At 40.2% G+C, this 23709-nt stretch overlaps 1 protein-coding gene across 3 annotated transcripts in view; it reads right to left on the bottom strand.

Moving 5' to 3' along the window:
• ACSL3 (acyl-CoA synthetase long chain family member 3) overlaps positions 1-23709 on the bottom strand; it is a 68729-nt gene that overhangs the window by 24509 nt on the left and 20511 nt on the right. Inside the window, exons 2-3 of one of the 3 annotated variants that reach the window (XM_044241694.1) lie at positions 20721-20778; positions 5649-6064 (exon numbers count right to left, since the gene is read on the bottom strand). In XM_044241694.1, coding sequence (XP_044097629.1) covers positions 5649-6026 — 378 coding nt within the window. In that variant the 5' untranslated portion in view covers positions 6027-6064; positions 20721-20778. The remainder of the gene's footprint in view (positions 1-5648; positions 6065-20720; positions 20779-23709) is intronic. The other 2 variants (XM_044241695.1, XM_044241696.1) reach the window with 2 other exon arrangements.

Genomic DNA, 23709 nt, shown 5'->3' with positions numbered 1-23709 from the left:
ACCCCTGAGCAGATTCCTCATTTGTAGAGGTAGAGGGAGAGTTAAGACTGGCCCTATAATTGATCACTTCCCTGTCTCATATTTAATTGGTTGTATTTTTAGTCTAGGACAGGTGTGGCAATCACATGGCTAAACATCATTGTTACCACTCCGCCCACCAGTGCCCCAGAGGAACTTAATCATTTACTTTGTTCAGGAACAGATGAATTTAGATGCTTTGATGATGCTAATGATGAGGGCCTCTTACCTCAGAAGATAAACTATAAAAATAAAACCGAGATAACATAAAGAACATTCTGTAAAATAAAAGCAAACAAATATTTCACCATTCAAGAACCTGAAGAATGAGACAATAACGATCAAGTGTTCAGGTAGCTGAGGTATTAAACAGTGCAAAAACGAGGGCTTTCTTTTCTTGGAGCCACTCAGAATAGAAATACTTCCAGTTACACACTTCCCTGCTGTCTTCAACCAAGTACCCCCAGCTTCACGGAACCTTTCTCTATGTTAATGAAGATTATTACAGTTCACCGTGAGGGAGCCAAGGGGTGAAAATCTTCAGCAAGTCTGGATGGCTGGTGGTGATCATGAGGAGGAGGAGAGTGGCTAAACTTTGCCAATGTTCACTCTGGGCTAGTAAGCATACTGCAGCAACTCTCACAGAAACTCCTAAGCCAGGGTTACTCTTAGTATCCCTATTCGACAAATGAGAATACTGAGGCATCAAGAGAGTCTGCAGAACTTGCTCAAAGATAATAAAAATGTCACTGACCACCTAAGTAAGTGACAAGACTAGAACAGGAATCAAGGCAGACACATTCCAGTATCTAAGCACTAAACCACAACGCTCCGACTGCTCCATAGAAAGGAGAAGAGATGTTACCGGGCAGGTGAGGAAGGTGTCCTGATTAACACCCGTAAGACCCATTCAACTGCTGTTTGTGAGTGCATTATTGTGGGGGCAAGAGTGGAAGTAGAAGACCTGGTAAAAAGGGAAGGGGGGGCTCTAAGGAGGAAAAACTCCGACTTCTGGTTTTAAAAACAAAACAAAACAAAAAACATTTAGTACACGGTAGGGCCTTTAACAAACAGAGGCTGACTAGGAGAGGAACACGTATGGAAAGGAACCAAACTTTTGGCTGGGGACAGTACTATAATAACGAAAACACAAGCCCTGGCCAAGAAACTGACCACTGGTTTTCACATAAATTAAAATGTAAATGTCCTAACCAGTCAGAAAGTATCATACACACATGCAAATAGATTTTAAAAAATAGGACTCTGGAGCAAGAACCAACACAAAAGTAGGCACTGAACAGAAATGAGTACTTCTGTTATCGTTCTGGATCAATTTACAAGGAATGTCACAGTGAGATCTCCTCTTTCTAAGCACTGTGATTATATAATCCTTACTATTTTCTTCCCTGTCATGTGTGTAAAATATGTAAGAAAAAGAATTCTAAGTGTTTCTGGTAGTTACTAAATGTTAGAACCAGCCTTGTGCTCCTTTCCATTTCACTGTAAACTTATTTTTACTCTTTGCAACCTTGTTCTATTTCAGCTACATGTATTTTAAAGATCTCTGGACACCAATCCTTCACTGTTCTTTATTTCCAAGGACCTTGGTACAATGCATTCGCAGCTGGGAAGGCTGCCATCAGGAGCTGCTGACACACATTCCAGGTGCTAAGCTCTGCTGTATTTTCATAAAGCCGAAGGAAACAAGAAAAAGCTTGCCAAGCCTCAAGAACATGGCAGCCTCTGCTTTCCTGCCTCTCTGTGCCCCACCGGTCCACAGACCCGTCTTAGTGAAGGTGAGAGCTATACTATTGTAGGCGTATTTACAGCAGAATCACCACTGTCTTTTCTTCTGCTTATCTTCCCTTGGGAGCTCAAAACAGACTTATAGGATAAGACGAAAATAAAGCTTCAGCATTCATTTAATTGAAATAAATGTCCGGGAATCTTTGATTCAACCATATCAGATACCTTCTGGGGTTAATCCCTAAGCTCAGCCTCCAAAACAGGAAGAAAGGAAACGTGTAGATATTGCTATACCACTAGCAGGCTTTCCCAATTTAAGATTATCTTCCAGTATGTGAACTATTAATGACGATACATTCACAGGAAACACGCTTGCGCGCCAGTCGGTAAGCACAGCAGAAACCACAGCAGCCTAGGCAACACCACTCTTACTATCTACTTAAGCACCAGTTGTGAAAGTTCCCTTTTTACTCTATCAAAGTAGATGCTGCTTCTGCCAAAATACAGGGTATAAACAAGAAATCAAAAGGGGGAAAGACTAGCTTGTTTATAACACCCAGCTAAAGTACTCACCATTCAGTTTGCAAACCACGACACCATTGCAACACAGACCAAGAGAAACTCAAGTCACTCTCTTCTTGAGTAAGTCTAACAGAAACCATTTACTTCATTCACTATACAGGAAACCTAAAAAATTTTACTTTCCCAATAAGCCTAATTTCAAACAGGAAAAATAACACTTTTTATATTAGAGGTTATATAAAGACTTCCTCAAAGAGTCTGATGAAGCACAAATCCCAATTTGAAGGCAAATGTCAATGGTAGAAAGATCTGAGTGAGAGTGAGATCCTGTAGACAAAAAAGGCTGCTGATTTTATAAAGAGTTTTTTTTTTTTTTTTTTTCCCAGCTTCTAACTTCCCTATTTGAGTTCAAATATGTTGAATAAACGATGACTACAAAGCCACCATGGGCATGACAGGAAGGAAAAGGCCACATACACAAACACACAACAGGGAAAAATACTCTCCTTGTGTACACTGTGTTATCTGGCCACATTTAAGAACAACTGTGAAAGCTCTAGATTTTATTATGTCCTAATTACACTGATAAACTGAATTAAGAAGGAATTTCCTCTTCACCATACTGATCTCCTTTTTACATACTTGGAAGCTTAGTTTGTTGCTCTAAGTGCTGAATGAGGACTGAAAAACAGTGCCAGTCCCATAAAATGCCTGTAATATGGGGAAAAATTAGACCTCCTGCTAACAGAGAACTTCTGTTACATATGCCCAGATTAAAAACAAGGGAACCCAATCTTTTGATTCAAATAGGATTCGACCAAGAAACAAAAAGGAATGTTTTAAAAGAGGAGGCATACAAGTAGAAAACTTCAACTCAAAAAGTGTAGTGTTCTTTTCTAACTACCAGATCTCTCAAAGACAAAATCAAGAATGGTATACCCTAAAAAAATAGCAACTCAATATGACAAAAACTCAGACACCATTATGACATAATGTTTTACAAGTTATAATCTCTAGGTTAGACAAAAGGAAACAAACATGCTAACTACATAACTTCAATTTCAAGAAATGTGCTATTAAATCTCCAGACAGAACTTAACAGAAAAAAAAAATCATTTAAGTGAGGCAAAACTAACTCAGCACAAGAATATTCTCTATGTCTTAATATAAGAATATACCTTAAAAATCAAGGGACCAATAAATAAATACACAAATAAATAAAAAGTCAAGGGACTATACCATTTCTCCAAGCCACTTTTGAGACTGCAAAGTGGCACTGTTAATGTGACAGGCAAAGCAAGATAAACAAGCACAATTTAAGGCAAAACGAGATACAAGATCGTTTTATTTAAAGGGGATGGACACTTACAGATTTTGTTGTCTGGAGCTAGAATAATGCTTTAAATTTCTAGGAGTTACTGGCGTTAACTAGCGTTAACTTCTTGCCATCTCCATGTTTGAAAGAAAAATACTCTGGAATTTGTAGGAGTAAGTACCAATTTAATGGGCCAATAGGGCCCATTATTGTTAAATACCACCGTTCAATATCAAATTGTTAAATACCATCCTCCTGGCCCTGCAGTCACAGGAGAAATTTTAAGTATTTCATTCCTGAACTTTCATTCCTTGAACTTTCCTCTGATACCTGAGCGTTCCTTCATGACTAACAGAAAAAAGGCCACTGGAGTCAGGATATAGTTGGAAAAAAGGAAAAACAACTTCACCTACACACATAATAAACCTATAATCTGACCAAATTATCAATCAAGCAAAGATAACTACTGATCATCTTACTGCCTCTAAAAAAAATTTATCTTCAGAGTCATGACTCCATATTCAAAAACAGTATTTCCAGGCGCCTGGGTCGCTCAGTGGGTTAAAGCCTCTGCCTTCGGCTCAGGTCTTGATCCCGGGGTCCTGGGATGGAGCCCCACATCGGGCTCTTTGCTCGGCGGGGAGCTTGCTTCCCCCTCTCTCTCTGCCTGCCTGCCTCTCTGCCTACTTGTGATTTCTGTCAAATAAATTTAAAAATCTTAAAAAAAAAAAAAACAGCATTTCCGTGCCATTTCTCTACTCACTGTCCTTCACAGTGCTGCACTACCCCCATGTGTCTCTGAAGTCACTCATATAATTCTGACCACCCAATTCCCAAGATAATGCTAATGCTAATACAATAAAACTAGAGCATTTACACTAGATACCACAACTGTTCTACTTACACGTGTGTGTGTGTGTGTGTGTGTGTTATGTATACATACATTCAGTTTATCCTCTCAGCAACTCTGAGAGCTGGTATTTGCTAAGGAGTGTGGAGCAAGACAACCTAGGTTCCAGTCCTGGCTTTACTGCTTCTAGCTGGAACGTCGGTGCCTCTGTGGCCATCATCCACAAACAACAGTAACACGAACTCATTGGGCTACTTTAAGTCTTAAATAAGCTGGTACATATAAAGAACTTAAAACTGCCTGGCTCATAAGAAATGCTAATAAATATCAGCATTAATCATCATCTTCATATGACAGATAAAGAAACTGACACAAATTTTTTAAATAAATAACTTTTTTCAAAGTCACACAGCCAGTAGGTGGCAAAGCTGAGATCCAAACCCATAGTCTGGATCTGGAATTCAGGTTCTTAACCCCTATGTTATACTGCCTCTAAGGGTGTCTTATCCCCTGTTTCAAACCAACAACGGCAGGTGCTACTATCTATACTGGTGAAGAGAAATCCTTAAAAAACCATGCAGCTCCCACTACCGAAGTACCAACACATTAAGCACCCAAGGGAACCTACATTAAAACCAGAAAAAAACAGGGCGCCTGGGTGGCTCAGTGGGTTAGCCTCCACCTTTGGCTCCGGTCATGATCCCAGGGTCCTGGGATTGAGCCCCATATCAGGCTCTCTGCTCAGAAGGGAGCCTGCTTTCTCCTCTCTCTCTCACTCTCTCTCTCTCTCTCTTTCTGCCTGCCTCTCTGCCTCCTGTGATCTCGGTCAAATAAATAAATAAAATCTTTTTTTAAAAATAAATAAAACCAGAAAACCCAGAACCATCTCAAGCACACACAGGTGCTTGTGGTACCAATAGGGAATAAAGTTTCAGACCCAAAACTGCTCAAGACAGTCTATTCCAAGCTGTGGTCGACATTTAGGCTCAGTGGGCATTCTGGCCAGTCTGAAAATTCAGAACAAATCCATGCGGGAGAGTACAGGAGATCAGAACACGGTCCTCTGCCCACCCTGGCAGACTGCTTTTCCTGCCACATCAGCCACATGGGACGGCAGCAGGCTGTCCTTGTCCCTTGCCACCACTTCTGAGAGAACCTTTTACTCAGAAAGACAAAGGCAATGAAATATCACCTTACCTTTTTAAAAATTTTTCCATTTGGTTGTACTTCATCTTCCTCATTTAAAATTTCACGTGTTCCCAAGAGTCTTTTGTCCTTAAATTTGTTTTTTGCATACATAAAAACTTTATCTAGTGTATCACATCCAGGGTATAATACTGAAGCCAAACCATCCAAACTGTTAATTGATCTGTATGCAGACTCAGGTTTTGAATTTACAGGTTTTGCTTTAATTTTGTTTGCTTTTTCTTGTCTTGTCTCAAACAAAAAATAATATGGGATGTATGTTAAAACAGTATAAAGTGACATCAGAAAATGTATGAAATACAGAAGAATGGGATTGATGGTCTGTTTTAGCTTCATGGTAGATGGTTTTGAAGACACGTGGTTATTCATAAGTGCTCAAAAAAGTGGAATTAACGAATTTCCAGAATCTAGAAGGAAGGGGGGAAAAAAAGGAATTAGTTCAAAATCATTTTAAAATAACTGTAAAGAAAAAAATCTTCATTTTAGATACGCAAATGATATTTTTTTCCCCAATCAAGCAGCAGCTGGTACTGGCCTCCAGCAAAGTCCAGTCCACTCCCAATATGGTTGGGTGAGTCTCTTACAACTATTAGCAATGGAAATTACCACAGAGAAGTTTCTACATCATTCTGTAAACAGGTGATTTTTCCAACCTAACTCCAAGTGTCCACAACACTTCCCAGGGGTGAGAAGAGAGCAAGCCAGAAGACTAGAATCAAGGCCGAAAATGTACTAATTTCCTGCTCATCCCTCAGGGATGGCAAGTGCTTTGCAGACACACCATTCTCCTTCCTCATGGCCCTGGCCACCTGCTCAATAATTACTGCATTCTTTCCCAGTGGGCTCCACGCTCTTGCTCTAGGTGGCAACAAGCAACTGGTGTTGGCAAAAAACATAGAATTCACTTCCCAAAGTGGTATTTTTCAGTTTGGCAGGCTAAAGTTGTGAAGCAAGAAGGCAGTAAACTCTGACCATTTCTACTTTGCATTCATCAGATTTACTGACAATCTCCTATGGGTTACATCCTGTTCTAAGTACAGGAACTACAACAGTGAACAACAGTCTCTGTCCCTTCACTGGGAGAGGAAGACGCACAAACGTACGTATAAAGGCACACCAAGTGATGGTAAATCCTCAGAGGAGAAGTGAACCCAGGAAAGGGAAACACAAAGAGAATGGGCGAGGCCAGAGAGGCTAGTAGTACGAGGGTGGTCCACAGGAGTCTCTCCAGCCAGGGCTATCTGAGCAGAGACTTCCAAAACGAGGGACAGTGGGCCATGTGCCTTTCTGGGGGAAAACTGAGCACTCCAGGCAGAGGAATCAGACTCTATGTGGTAGGTACATAATATCATTTACCAAAAAAAAAAAAAAAAAAAAAGGAGAGAAAGAAAAAAAACCTACTAATTATTCCATCTAGCTCCAAATCCAGGGTTATGATTTCTAGTATTCTCATCTCCTACCGCCAACTCCATAGTGGAGAAGTTCTATTAAATTCACATGTGGCCAAAAAACGTGAGGAAACATGAGGAAGCTCTCTACTGCAGGCACAGCAGGCCAAGAATAATACCAGGCACCTGTTAGGTTATGAGAAGCTGAGGCAGGGACTAACTGCAGAGAGAGAGAAGCTCCACACAGAGAAGACCAGAGGCAACAGTGCAGGCCAGGCCCCCACTCACAGAAAAGACAAGCTGCTGTCCATGCCCCTGGCTTTGGAAGAACGGCACATAGGTTCTACACAGGCCGAAGCAGGCCATAAGCACAGAGAGCCCCTCAGCAATCCCTAAGTGGACTGACTTCAGTTAGAACAGAGAACAGGGAAGCTCAAGCTTCATGGCACTACAGAAAACAATGGAGACTTTGGTGATGAGCAATTAAGATGAGGCTGGTGGTTCCAGGATAGCAACAAGGAAGAGTAGACCAAATAGAAGTTTAACAGAATCAGGGAGAAGGGAATTGAAGAAGAGCTCTTCCAGAGTCAGGGCCACCAAAGACTGGCCTCAAATAACCCCTACAAAGGCCATTTAACTGAATCACACCATGGGGCAATTTATGGCCCAAGGCTCTGTTTAACACAATAACGCAATCAGCTAGCTATCAGTGGAGAATAATTGCTGGGTGTGAACCAACACAGACAGACTTAGCAGATTAACAAGATCAGAGAAAGAGATGGTTCAAGAGTGCTCCTAAAACCGGCTGCCAGGGCGCCTGGGTGGCTCAGGTCATGATCTCCGGGTCCTGGGATATAGTCCCGCATCGGGCTCTCTGCTCAGTGGGGAGACTGCTTCCCTTCCCCTCTCTCTGCCTGCCTCTCTGCCTACTTGTGATCTCTCTTTGTCAAATAAATAAATAAAATCTTTAAAAAAAAAAAAAAAAAAACCGGCTGCCATCCCCTAAAGAGGGCCCTTCAAGGAAACGCTCAGTGTTCCCAAGGCAGTGCTCACTGAGGAGCAACATCAAAGGATGCACACTGGTTGGGTGGGGGGCGCCTAAAATGCCAGCCAAGTCACTAAAAAGACAAGCAAGCAACACAACAAGCCAGGGAAATGGGGTGGGAGCACTCAGCATTCAGAAATGCTATAAAAGATCTTAAATGTGCAGTTTACAACAAAAAATTAAGAGGCGTGCAAATAAACAGGGAAGATCCAAACACAGGAAGAGAAAGCAGGCAACAGAAATTGTCCTTTAGAGGGCCCAAATGTCAGACGTGCACAAGACATCAAAGCAGCTATGAAAAACATGTTCAAAGAACTAAAGGAAATCATGCTTAAAAAATTAAAAGTCCAGGGGCGCCTGGGTGGCTCAGTTGGTTAAGCGTTTGCCTTTGGTTCAGGTCATGAATCCCAGGAGTCCTGGGATGGAGGCAATCAGGTAAGAGAAAAGTTGAGATAATCCTTTACTCCTAGGACTAAGGTGGCCCAAGTGTGTGACGGAAGTCAACAGCTGGGATTTCCAGCTCCGGATTGCCCAGAGGGTGGCAGCAGCTGCTGCTCCTCCAATCCTCCCCAGTAACTGAATTCTTTAAATACAGTGCCATGGTTTCTGTTATCTGAACCCTGGAGAATAAAACCACGAATCAGGGGAGTTGCTGTGAAAGAAGGCAAAAATGGTTTGGGTGCCTTCAACAGAGACAGAAATGTATCAGCAGTGGGATGGCCGGTGGAAAGGAGATGAATACAAGTCTTGAAAATGAGAAGTCTGAGATTCCGGTGAGTCATCCAAATATATAAACTGTGAAGATTAAGAGGGACCAGAGCCAGAAGCACAAATTTTAGAGCCATACTCAGATGAAGGATGAGAATGTAAGAAATCTCCAAAATCTGGGACGCCTGGGTGGCTCAGTTGGTTAAGCAGCTGCCTCCAACTCAGGTCATGATCCCAGCGTCCTGGGATCGAGTCCCACATCAGGCTCCTTGCTCGGCAGGAAGCCTGCTTTTCCCTCTGCCTCTGCCTGCCACTCTGTCTGCCTGTGCTCGCTCTCTCTTTCTCTCTCTGACAAATAAATAGAATCTTTAAAAAAAAAAAAAATCTCCAAAATCAAGTTCAAGAACAGAAAACTTTGGAAGGAAACCAAAGCCCAGACTGAGCATGAACATCCCGGTGGCAAGACCAATAAAAGTTGAACCTGGAGAAGGCAGTGCTGTGAACGCCAAGGGTTGGGACAAGGAGAGAGGGTTTAGAAACATCAGATGCAGCCTGCATGTACCAGCCACATGCAGTGAAGACATTTCGTTGTTAAAAAAGCCTCTGAGAAGACTTCACCCTTTTCTAAAACAGAGTACAGAACAAACCTCTGGCCAACTGCATCCTATTAGCTGAAGCGGTTGTGGAAAATCTACAGAACTAAGAAATAATCACGGTGCTCTATTATGTTGCCCATCTTACAGTATCAGCTTTCAGAAAGCAAACCTGAACAATTAAATCTGTTCATCACTTCCTTCGCGACTTCTAGGTTTACAGTTCATATTAAGACGGCCTCATCCATACCAGGGTTATACTAATGGTCTCCTGTATTTTTTCTAGTATTTGCATCATTTAGATCTTTAATCACTATGGAATTTATTTTTCTATACTGTCTAAGGAAGAAAGCTTTTTCTTCCAGATGAACTACCTGAACTGCTTATTAAATAAACCACCCTTTTCTCGATTAACCAAAATGTCATCTTCAACAATAAGTCCTTGTTCAGAACTGGATCTGTTTCTAGACACGATTCTGTTCCTTGGTTGGACCTGTCTACTGCTTTGCCGTGCCTCCAAAGATTGACAGCAGTGCTTCTCAACTGTGATCCACAAGACCAATCAAACCAGCATTACCTTTGCGAGTATTTAAATAGAAGCCTCTTCAAACATCCTGTCCCCTCCTTCTTTCCTCCCCAATACCTATAAATTGAAAAACTCTAAATAGCAGACTAATTTTTTAAACAGCAACCATGTAAATTTTATGTACACTGTTTGAGAACTTCTATTTTTAGTATCTCGTAAGACTCCTACTACACGTTCTTCAAAATTTTCTTATCAATTCTTACAGATTTATTCTTTTACATAAATTTTGAAGAGTTAACATTTGTCTGGCGAAACAAAGTGAAAATCAAAAGGAAAACAAGATTCAGGGAAAAAATACTTAACAGGTGTTAGAAGCAGACAAGGAGAAAGAGTTACATGGGTATCTGGGAGAAGGGAAATTCCAGGCTGAGCCCAGGAAGGATGGGAGACAGGGAAAGAGGACGACGAGGAGGACAAAGAGGGCATTGTAGAAGAGTGGGGCCAGATCCCAAAGGGCCTGGGACCACTACGAGACTGTATTGACCTGAGTGAAATCACCTGTTACCATCAAAAGGCCAACTCTGGCTGCTGCAGGACCAAGGAGATCAACTGGGAGCCTTTGCAGGGAACAGATGTGAGATGACCAAGATGTAGACCAGAATGAAGATGAAGCAGTGAGAAGGGACCCTAATCTGACTCTGTACTGAAGGTACAGCCCTAGGAAGAGTAAGAAAGAAAGGAGGGTGTCAAGGTGTTTGGCCTGAGATAATGAAACACCACTGAGCTGCATCACTAACTAACGAAAGGAAAACTGCAGGAGGAACAGGTCTGAGCGAAGCACAGTTCAGTTTTGTTGAAAGCAACTCAGACAGTGATGGTATTTTTGGCCATGAGAGTGGCTGGCATGCCTAAGGGAGTGAGAAGTACAAAGAGCAGGTTCTGAGGCAGATCAAAATTGAGAGGCCTGGGGCATGACAAAAAGGGTCAGTGTCCACAAGAAAACCAGACAGGTAGTAGAGTAAAAGGAGGAGGACACTGATCAGCTGTACACATTACCTAACAAGTCAGCAAAGATGAGGTCTAAAATGTGAATCAAAGCCTCAGTAGAGGAGACTACACCCTCATCAGGATGGCTACTATCAAAAACAAACAAACAGGGACGCCTGGGTGGCTCAGTTGGTTAAGCAGCTGCCTTCGGCTCAGGTCATGATCCCAGTGTTCTGGGATCGAGTCCCACATCGGGCTCCTTGCTCGGCAGGGAGCCTGCTTCTCCCTCTGCCTCTGTCTGCCTGTGCTCACGCTCTCTCTCCCTCTCTCTCTGACAAATAAATAAATAAAACCTTTAAAAAAAAAAAAGAGTCTGTTAAAAACAAACAAAATAACAGTCCTGGCAAGGATGCAGAGGTAGAGAAACTAGAACACTTAAAATTCTGCTGTTCGCAATGTGGCATGGTGCAGCAGCTACTGAAAACAATACAGCAGTTCATCAAAAAATTAAAAATTAAAAACGGAATTACCGTATGATCCAGCAAATGCACTTCTGGGTGTTATTTCCAAAGGAATTAAAAGCAGCGGCTCAAATAGGTATTCGTACACCCAGCTTCATAGCGAAGTTATTCACAACAGCCAAAAGGTGGAAGCAACCCAAATGTCCACTGGTGGGTGAACACGTGAACAAAATGTTGACAAAGCCACACAATGGACTATTACTTAACCTTAAAAAGGAATGAAGTTCTGATAGTTCTGATACATGCTACAACATGTATGAATCTTGAAAACATCACACTAAATGAAATAAAGCAGACACAAAAGGACAAATAATACATAATTCCACTTATAGGAGATGCATAAAGAAACTGGACTGGATTGCCAGGGACTGAGGGGAAGGAGGGCTGGCAAGATGTGTTTAATGTGTATAGAGTTTGGAAGAGCAAGAAAGTTCTGCAGATGGATAATGGTGATGGTCCACAACAATGTCTACTTAATGCCATGAACTGTACACTTAAAGATGGTTACACTGGTAAATTCTGTTACATGTACTTTAATACAATAAAAAAAAAAGTGTGAGGGTCACTGCTGACCTCGAAAATAGCTATGATAAGGATCAAAGCCCAACTGGAAGGTGCTTAGGAAAGGAGAAGAGCACTCTACAGAGTAACAGAGAAATGGATACTAGGACAGGACAAAGCAGATTCTTTGGTTTTCAAGATAAGAGACAGTGGGGCACCTGTGTGGCTCAGTCAGTGAAGTCTGCCTTCAGCTCGGGTCATGATCCCAGGGTGATGGGATCAAGCCCTGCATCCGGCTCCCTGCTCAGTGGGAAGTCTGCTTCTCCCTCTCCCTCTCTTGTTTCCCCTGCTTGTGCTCCCCCACACTCTGTCAAATAAATAAATAAATAAAATCTTTTTTGGGGGCGGGGGGATAGTTACAGCTTGTCTACATACTGATGGCTATAACCCAGTAGAGGAAAGAAAAAGATTATACAGAAGAGAGGGTGACACGCAGCACCCAAGTGAAGAGAATGGCTGTGCACAGGAACAGGGACACAGATGCATGTGGGTGGTACCAAGAGCCATTAGAAGATTTTTTTCTGAGTGCTTCTATTTTCTCAGGGTAATAGGAAGAAAAATCGCTGACTGAGAGAGAAAGAAAGGAAGGTATTAGAAAATTAAGTAGAAAGAAAGTATTGAACAGTCATCTAGGAGAACAGGAAAACAGGGAAGGAGACCGTAGAATCACTTGACAGCTCCTAAGGCCCACCTGAAGGTGGAGTCCTAGATGTAAAGGGAAATTAAAGATCTGGTTGTGTGCTTCCCAGCCAAGTTCAACTGATGGAGCACAAAAGGGAACCAGGCAGAGAAGCAGGTATTAACCAAGGAGAGGGTTTTACCAGGCAAGTACCGAACGAAACATGGGGAAGGGGAGGAAAACAAGGGAATGAAGACTATTTCCATGACTAATCAGGGAGATTTAAGTTGAGGAAAGGACGGCCCGCCCCGTAAGGAAGGAAAGGTTTGTGAAAAGGAGATAGGATCAATGATGCAATCAGATCATGTGTGGTGACAGAACTGCAGATGTTGAGGTACTAAGAGTGAGTAAAATGGAACCACAGGAGGTAATGGTTTGAGAAGAATGCTTGAAGCTGGTATGCAGAAGGCGGCACACAGTTACTGTTCACGGAGAGGTCCAGGTTGTAATGATGGAGGAACTGGTAGCAAAGGCAGACTGGAGTAGGACATCTTTTAGAGAAGATGTCTGGGTGTTCAGTCGGTTAAGCAGCTACCTTCAGCTCAGGTCCTAGAATCTGAGGGTCCTAGAATCTAGCGCCTACATCAGGCTCCCTGCTCCACGGGGAGTCTGCTTCTCCCTCCCCCTCTGCCTGCCACTACCCCTGCTCATTCTCTCTCTCTCTCTGATAAATAAATCAATCTTTAAAACAAATCTTTAAAAAAAAAAAAGAAAATTAAAAAAAAATTAAAAACTGTTGAGTGTTAAATGATATCAAATAGGAAACAGAAATTAAGCAAGGGAATTTGTATGTTTCTCAGCTTGATACAAAACAGGCTTGGGGGGGGGGGAGATCCTAAATTTTTTTTTTTTTTAATTTTGTTTGTTACCATACAGCGCAATATTGGTTTCTGGAGTAGAATACAGTGATTCATCACTTACATACAACAAACAGCCAGCACTCATCACAACCAATGTCCTCAATGCCCATCACCCACCTAGGCCATCTCCCACCTACATCCCTCCAATAACCCTGTTTGTTCTGTATCCTTAGGAGTCACTTATGGCTTGTTTCCCTCCCTCCTTTTTCAGAAAAGGGGTTTGAAACATGCACACACAAAAACACATGCGTAAATAAACACATATACTAGTCTTGGCTCTGCCGCCAGTTACTATGAGACCTTGTCTAAGTCAATAAATTGTTAATTTTCTTACCATTAATGATGCTGGAATTCAAGTAAACCTATTTTAAGACTAAACTTTACTGATGCCAAGCACTCCCAAATCAATCTTGGAGTACTGGCAATCATCAAATATTGAAGAAGTAAATGAATAGAGGAACCCAGTTCTAGCCCTGTCTTCTATACAACACACTCTTCCCCTTTGGTGGGGGCAGGGGGAGGTAGGTAGTGCAAGAATTGCCATGCTTTAAAACAAACAAACAACAGGAAGATTTCTAAGGTCCATTTCCAAAATCCTAACATTTTCCAATCAATTCATTTTGAATCATGTGAATACACTATCTTAACAACAGCAAAAATACTTTTTTTTTTTTTAAAGATTTTATTTATTTATTTGACAGAGATCACAAGTAGGCAGAGAAGCAGGCAGAGAGAGTGGCAGAAGCAGGCTCCCTGCTGAGCAGAGAGCCCGATGCGGGACTCGATCCCAGGACCCGGAGATCATGACCTGAGCCGAAGGCAGCGGCTTAACCCACTGAGCCACCCAGGCGCCCCGCAAAAATACTTTTTAACATACAGTCGAAAGACAATATGGATGGTCTGTGAGAATATGCCAGTGTTTGATGGACTGATCCAGCAAAGACAGAATGGGCTAATACCTGGGTTAAATTTCCTGTCAAGTTCAGAACTACTTCAAGCCAACCAACACATAGAGACCCACACACGTTTTAATGCACTGAGCAAGGTATGTTTTCATATATTCATCCTGACCTCTTGCATCTCTAGCCATGTAAGAACAAGAGCCAAGTACTGCTAGATGGTACACTTATTTATGCAGATAAATGTATAAAGCATAAGGTCTACACAAAAAAGCAGCTCAATCTTTTTATACACCAGAATGTCCCTTCACTCTTATTTGGGGCAGTCAGGCTTAACAAATAAAAACAGAAGATACCTAGTTAAACTTGAATTTCAGATAAACAATCAACAGATTTTAGTGTACATATGTCCCAGGCAGTATCTGTAACATGTAGTAAAAAAATTATTTGGTTTTTATCTGAAATTCAGATTTAACTGAATGCCTTCTGTTTTATCTGGCAACCCTAATCCCATCCCCAGTCTACCATGAAGTGTGACAATTAATTAGGATGACAACCACTCTGGGTTGCCCCAGACTTTGGGGTTTCCCAAAACACAGGACTTTCAGTACTAAAACCAGGAAAGTTTTAGGCAAACCTGTCACCCCACAATTAACCATCTCATGGAATAGGCAAACAAATTACAGCCTGGATTCTACCACTAGTTAATTTTGATCTTTTGTTTATGAAGTAACTTTTCTGTGCCTTATTTTCCCATGTCTGTCATCATTTATCTAATCTGCAATTTAAAGTAAAGATAAAATGGAATGCAGCAAAAAATAAAGGACTCTGGAAAATGCAAAGGCAATATAAGTGCTAGTTATTAGTATAGTTGGTTTAGTACAAAGTTCTGTTTATGCGTAATTTCAAAGCAATTTTACTTATAGAGTTTAATTTACATACTTTATATAATCTACTGAAGGTACAATCTATCACCTGCAATACTAGTTTGCATATAAAAACGTTCAATAGACTTGTTCCTTTTAGACAATAAGCTCTTGGTTTGAGGCTGGCCTCCCCACTTACTCATTATGTAACAGGGACAATTCCCTTAACATTCCAGAGCTTCAAGTTCACTGTAGAACTGGGGAGATGGTAATAGTAAGCCTCACAAAACTCCCTTTGGGAACAAAGAAAGTAGGTGAACACACTCTACATAAACTACAAAATACAATGCATGTGTTGGTAGCACTTTAAATTCACTTATGCCAAACTATGTATACCAATACCAGTATTTTTCTTTCATCGTGATTATTTATTTATACCCTCACTGATTCTGAAGATACTTAAGTCAAATGTATGCTCACTGAGACCTTAGGCCATGGAGCCAAACAGATGGAGTCTGACACTTAGTTCTACTACTTACTAAATGTCACCTTAGGTCAACTGATTTTCTAAGCCTCAATGTCCTCACCTGTAAATGTGAAGAGTGTAAAGACCACAAGGAGTACTCAGCAGCTAGCAGGTGTGAAGAAAGGTGGTGTGTTTGCTTCACAGGAAGCACTCCAGCCTCAGCTGCGGGCTGCCATTACCGTTTCAGGTTTCAGGCATTTAATATTCTAAAGGTTAGAAGAACCCAAAATCATAGATCCACCCATAAAATTCCTTATAGAATAATAATAAGTAAAGAGAATAAGGATACTTAGCACATCTTGCATTTGGAATTGGTGTGATTCCATTTAGCATCTCTAGTTCACTAGTCAACTTTGAGGATTTCCTCTCCATGAGCTTCAGTTAGATGATGACAAATTTATTTTTGTTTAAGAAAACATTTATGAAGAATACTTTTTTTCTCACAGCTAGTACTCCATACTAAAGTTTAAATATCCTGGGATTTTATGACACAGAACTACTGGATCCCACTTTGTGGATCCTACCCCACACCTAAAGGTAAAGAATGCATGTGTGATGTAATTTAGGACCAACTCTGTTTAACCAACTCAATTTACCAGACCTCCATACCCTTAAAAAAAGAGTTGATCCTCAAAAGACTTCCCTAACTCTCAGGGTTTTTACAGTCTCATCTACTGCTAATAACCTCATGCCAAGACCCAGCAACACACAGGGGAGTCAGAAGTGGTTCTGTTGTCCATTCATCAATCCTATCATGCGGTAGATCCCCAAACACCCCCCACCCAGAAAACTCACACCGCGTGCATGGGCTCTCTGAATCAAGTTGCTTCACCTTCCTCATCTAAGGCAAAACCTATTACTATTCTTTCTACTCACTTTCCAAACCACGTAACTCCCCTTATTATTATATCCAAAAGAAGTGACATGGAATCCTCTATATAGAAGTGCAGCTTTTTATCCTACAATTTTGTTTAAGGTGAATCCATTGAAGGGAAATGAGGGGAATGGTACGTTCAGTCATCATTATACTATTCAAATGGTTGGGCAGAAAAACTAAACCTTAGGAACCCTACTTCATAGCACTATTTTGACAAATTCATCAGTGTGTCCTATCCAGCCAAGAAGTAAATGCCCTAACTTTATTATAACAATACTGAATAGGACCATTTAACCCTCTGTAGTACTAATTCCTTACTTATTCCAATTATCTCCAAAATGTTCATGAGAGCCACCTATATAAATATTTCAGAACATGAACTATTAGATTATATAATGACATCAGCCTAGATGGTTGGTACTTGAAGGTCTTATTAGTAACTTCAACTCAATCCAGGTAAGTACTTTATTTAGTATTACATGAAACTAAACCTAGGAGAGTAGATTGGTCGAAGGCTCAATTAACAACTTCACTTTTGAACTTAACTATTTTCTTCCCTACTTTAAAAACAGAAAATGAGGGGCGCCTGGGTGGCTCAGTGGGTTAAGCCGCTGCCTTCGGCTCAGGTCACGATCTCAGGGTCCTGGGATCGAGTCCCGCATCGGGATCTCTGCTCAGCAGGGAGCCTGCTTCCTCCTCTCTCTCTGCCTGCCTCTCTGCCTACTTGTAATCTCTCTCTGTCAAATAAATAAATAAAATCTTTAAAAAAATAAAAAATAAAAACAGAAAATGAAATTAAAGAAAATTCAAAGGCCAGAGGTTAAATAATTGCAAACATATGAAATACGTCAGCAAAAGTAACATGCTTAAAATAAGCAAAATAAAGAAAACTTTTGAGGAGATAGTTCAGGTAAATTCAGTCTTTGAGAATGTAAAGGGATTAACATGTCAAAATTAAGATTTTCAGGATAATTTTAGTCTATACCATCTAAATCTATCCAATCTATACCTATACTTAATTTAAAGAATTTAAAAATTGTTCAGTAAGATTCCTTAGCTATTTCCTTATTTTTTCCTCAACCCTCCTCAGCCCAAAAGCCCTTTCTCTCTATCTTGGCATACTGTTAAGAACAAAGTAAGGTGAGGCCCAGATGGCTCTGTCAGTTAAGCTTCCACGTCTTGATTTCAGCTCAATCTCATAATCTCAGGTATCATAATCTCAGGGTTGTGAGATCAAGCTCATGCATCAGGCTGGGCATGAGCTTGCTTAAGATTCTCGCTCTCCTCTTCTGCCCCTCCCTCACCTTTCTCTCTCCCCTGTTTAAAAAAAAAAAAGAACTTAAGATAATAATATAAAACACAAGAACTGTTAAGTACATTGTAGAAACATGTAATTACAGGATAAATAACCTGCATCACAACCAACTTCATTATCTATATTATCTAAACCTCAAATAGTTAAGAATAAGGTTTAAACATGCAATACTTTCTTAGTGAATACTTAGTCTTTTACTGTTTTTCACTTTATTCATATAATCTTATTCTATTTTTCCTTAACTCTTTACAGAAATTTTCTTGTTCCCATAAACTATTTTACTGCTAATATAGCTTTTCCGGAACAAGAGCTATGAAGACACGGTCTTCCCGTCTCTCCTCCAGTCTCCACTGCGCCCAGCTTTCTGGCCTCTTGCAGCTTTTCTGTAAATGTTCAAAAACCTAGATTGTGTTTTAAAAATAGAAGACACAAGAAAAAGGAAATCTTCCAGCTTCAACAGCTATGAGAACTACCTGACCTTACTCTAGGAAATCGTTTTGAGTTAAGCCAAAAAAAAAAAAAAAACCAGCAAACCTGCTGCTGTCCCCATCTCCTTCCAAACTTCAAATCTAGATCACTTTCACATGGGAATGAACAATATTCTGAATAATTTCTCTCTACTGCATGGGTATGTGCACCGATAACCCTTTCTGCTACCACCTAAATGTGTAACACTGGATAAAGGTGAGTGAAGTCCTAAAGGCCATCAGAACTTGTCCACTCCAGTTAATATTTAAATATAAACTACCAGAATCATGAACAGAATACACTTTAAACCAATATAACTGAACACCAAGAAAAAAATAAGAATAATGACTTACTGTGCATCTCTAACAGTTAAGACACTAAACAATACCTATGGTAATGGGTTTACATTCGTTCATGTACATCTTTATTTGTTAATGTCCTTCTTCAAATTCTACAGACCCTTTTACAGTTGATTAATGCCAACAGCGTTCAAACAAAACTTTGTAATCAAAATCTGCTTCTCTAGATTTTTTAAGAAGCCCAAAATACTACACTATGACCATCACAAAAGGACATGTTCACATGCACATCAGTTCAATTTTTCCATCATTTCTGAAGTCACAGGCCTTCTGAATATGCACAGTTCCCCACATGGAACACCATGCAGTTCTAAGTTTTAGAATACAAGACACCGAGTTCCTCAAACCGTCTGTAACATTCCCTTTACTTCCCAATATATTAATCTGTATACAGCGACAAATGTCCTTTCCCTTTTTGGGGTACCTGATCAAATCTAGGCAAACTAATGAGAGATAAAGTTACTTCTGTCACTTTGCCATAGCACTTTTTCCCGAGGAACCACTCACCACTTCCTTGTCCCCTAAGTAGATGTACTAAAACTCCAAAACCACTTCCCCGTCTACCCTAATCCAGCCGAGCCTCTATGAAAGAAAAAACTGACTGCAATCATCTATATAAATGCCTATTTAATACCCATTATTTGATATACAGTATTTTTTTTTTTTTTTAGGTAGGCTCCATGCCCAATGTGGAGCTTGAACTCACAAACCTGAGATTGAGAGTCACACGCTCTACCAACTAAGCCAGCCAGGTGCCTCTACACGGTAAATTACCTTTGCAATTTCAATTACTTTGTAAACCTAAATTCTGCTGGGCCATTCTTAGCTAGAAATTCCAAGTCTGGCGTTTCCAAAACCCACTAAGCTCCAAAAGAAATTTGTAGAGAATCTACTGTATTCCAGTGTATTCACTTAGTGACTTCAAAGCGCGCTTCATGTGGCTAAATATACAATTCAGGAAAATGTAGGCAAAGAAATGTCTAAAATAAAGTGAAGGCACATCAACAGACAAGGAATATTCTCTTTACAAGATGAATCACCTCAGATTTGCACATAAAAAGGACTAGAAAGACAAACTCCAAACTGGTAAGGGCTGGTCCCCTCATAGAATCATCATGGGAACAGAGAAGTTACCCTTTTACTTACAGACTCCTAAACTGTTTAGTTTTTAATAATAAATATAATATTTACTTGCATTCTTTTTAAAATCCATAGAAAACAAAGATTACTCAATTTGACCAATGTGGGCAAAGATGGGGGGAAGGGACAAAAATTCTGAAATGAAACAAAAGATAAACATCAACACTCAGGATTCTAATTGATAAAAATGCTTATTGCTTGTTTTTATAGTCTCAAAGCATTTTATCAACATGGATTATTTCCTGTAACAGTTCTGGAAAGAATATAACCTGCCCTATTCTTGCCCACCACACCATGAGTAATATGCAGAACTTGCTGTAGGTTAACAAAAACCCCACTGCTGTTTCGCAGGCCTGGAACCTAGAACTTGGTTAAGATGTTCAGTTAGGAATTTCAAATAACACTAACACAAATTTAAAATGACCAGCACATTCTGAAATGGTAATACCACTCTAATTAGTGCTAAACTTCACAAAATCGATTACTGAGTTCAGAAACGCTCAAGATACTTAAAATTTTGAGAAAGTATCAGTGATATTGCTGAATAACATGGCTTAATGTTCCAATGCATTTGTATTCAATTAAAATTAGTACAAAAGCTACCTTCTCCTAACTTTCATAATTCTATAATCACAAAGTGGGAAGAATTTAAAAAAAATTTGACAGTTTAGACACACTTGGTTTTAACTTAACACAGTTTATGCTTAATAGGAGTATTCTGTAGTTAACAAAATTAACTTTTTACCAGCTGACAATGGTAGGAGGTGCCAGTACCTTCAAAATACACGCCTTTGATTCACTACCTGTCAAAACAAAAAAAGACAAACATTACTACTTGTAGTCTAATCCATTAGAGCCAAGTATCAACCTTTTCCTGGAGATACTTTTACTTCCAAAAACTCACAGAAAAATTTCTGCTTTTTTTTAAAACATCATCTATCACACTAGCAAATGACATTTTATCATTAACCTTTCATCAAAAAAAATCTTATTATGTATCCCTACACACCTATTAGAATAGCCAAAATCTGAAAATACTGGTACCACCAAATACTGGCAAGAATACAGCACAAGAGGAACTCATTAATTGCTGGTAGGAATGCAAACTACAAGGCCACTTTAGAAAACAAGTTTGAGGGCACCTGGGTGGCTCAGTGGGTTAAGTCGCTGCCATCGGCTCAGGTCTGATCTCAGGGTCCTGGGATCGAGTCCCGCATTGGGCTCTCTGCTCGGCAGGGAGCCTGCTTCCTCCTCTCTCTCTCTCTATGCCTGCCTCTATGTCTACTTGTGATCTCTGTCAAATAAATAAATAAAATATTTAGAAAACAAGTTTGACAGTTTCCTAGAAAACTAAACCTATTCTTTACATTATGATCCAGCCTCCTGGATGAACTGAGTCCCCCTGGTATTTACCCAAATGAGCTAAAAGCTTATGATTAATTAAAAAAAAAAAAACTACATAAAAATATTTATATTGGCTTTATTCATAATTGCCAAAACTTGGAAGTAACTAAGATGGCCTTCAATAGATGAATGCATAAACTGTGGTCTATCCAGACAATGTAATATTATTCAGCACAAAAAGAAATGTGCTATCAAGCCACGAAAGACATGGAGGAAACTTAAATGCGCATTACTAAAGGAATGAAGTCAACATGAAAAGGGTACATATACTTTTTTATTCCAACTCTGTAACATTCTGGAAAAGGAAAAGCTATTGAGGACAGTAAAAGATTGCCAAGGATTAAGAAGGAAAATGGGATAACAGGCAGAGTACAGAGGATTTTGGGGGTGGTAAAACCGTCATTACATATTTGTCCAAACCCACGGAATGTACAACACACAGAGTGAGCCCTCAGGTAAAATAAGGACTCCAAGTGATAATAGTGTTATCAATATACGTGCACTGACTGTAATATATGTACCATTCTGGTGTGGGATTATTGATAATGGGGAGACTGTGCATACATTAGGTCAGAGGTATATAGGAATCTCCATGCCTTCTGCTCAATTTTGCTTTAAACTTGGAACTTCTCTAAAAAATAAAGTCTATTGGGCGCCTGGGTGGCTCAGTGGGTTAAGCCACTGCCTTCGGCTCAGGTCATGATCTCAGGGTCCTGGGATCGAGTCCCGCATCGGGCTCTCTGCTCAGCAGGGAGCCTGCTTCCTCCTCTCTCTCTCTCTGCCTGCCTCTCTGCCCACTTGTGATCTCTATCAAATAAATAAATAAAATCTTTAAAAAAATAAATAAAGTCTATTAAGAAAAAAAAAAGGTACATCCAAAACTTTGAAGGCACATATTGAGCTTCTTCTCTCATAATGGTACTGGTCAAGAAGAGTAATTACTAAGATTTATAAACAGTATTTCACTGTGTATACAACACTTTTATCCACTAATCTCAGTATTTTTTTTTTTTTAAAGATTTTTATTCATTCATTTGACAGAGAGAGAGAAACAGAGACAGAGAGAGTACAAGCAGGGTGAGAGGCTGGGGGAGAGAGAGAAGTAGACTCCCCTGCTGAGCTGGGGGCCTATCCTGGGGCTGGATCCCAGGACCTGGAGATCATGACCTGAGCCAAAGGCAGACAACCATTTGAGCCACCCAGGCGCCCCTCAACGATTTTCTAAATTGCTTGTGAAGCAGGAAGGTTTGCAGTCATTACAGGCTTAAAAAAAGTAATTTAACATCAGCCCAAACTCACAGGGTCTGTAACTGGACTTAACAGTTAAGTATTTTGACAAAATTTAGCATATCACTACTCAATTAACTTCCTTATTCCCTGTCAAGGCAGCCAAATATACTTTTAAAAAAAAAAAAGGAGTAGGCCTTAAAACCAGATAACCCTGGGTCTAAACCCCCCATTCTTTCTCATTTGTTTAGAGTCTTCTAAACAAATTCATTCATTCATTCATTCATTCATTCATCCATTTATCCATCTATCCATCCAGGTGGGGGGAAATCTTACAAATTTACCTGCTATTTCATATGCCAGTTTCCTCATACATAAATAGGGATGACAACATACATATATAATTCATATCCAGAATATTTGTTGAATTTCTATAAATAAAATACAACTCAGTAGAAAAAATAGGCTACATATGTCCATGGGAAAAAAACCTAATCGCCCATTAACTATGAAATTGTCTCACTATTAAACACAAATGAAAACATTATAATTTCCCCCATCAAAATTTTTTATTAGAAAAAAAGGGGCACCTGGGTGACTCAGTTGATTGGGCGGCTGCCTCCAGCTCAGGTCACATAATCCCAGGGTCCTGGGATCGAGCCCCACATCAGGCTCCCTGCTCAGTGGAGAGCCTGCTTCTCCCTCTTCCCTCTGCCTGCCACTCTGTCTACTTGTGCTCGATCTCTGTCAAATAAATAAATAAAATTTAAAAAAAAAAAAAAGGAAAGAAAAAACATCACAAGTATTGGCAAGGATATAGGAAACAAGAGTGCTCTTGGCTTTGTTGGGGGAAATGCAGCCACTTTGGAGAGCAATTTGGCAGCATCCAGCAAAGCTAAGGATGTAAATTCCTACGAACTAGCAAACGCCTCCTAAAAAAAATTTGCCCTGGAGAAATTCTGGCACATGTGCATATTTTATTTTGTTAATTAACACGACAGGTCCTAGTATTTAACTGGCCCTTAATAAATGCTGAATCTCCTCAACAACTAGTTAGTGAATGAATGCCTACTCAGCTCCATACCCAATGCTTTCCACTCTGG

The sequence above is a fragment of the Neovison vison genome, chromosome 3, assembly GCF_020171115.1.
Source record: "Neovison vison isolate M4711 chromosome 3, ASM_NN_V1, whole genome shotgun sequence".
NCBI classification, from domain to species: domain Eukaryota; kingdom Metazoa; phylum Chordata; class Mammalia; order Carnivora; family Mustelidae; genus Neogale; species Neogale vison.
This window is presented reverse-complemented; position numbering and strand designations above follow the sequence as displayed.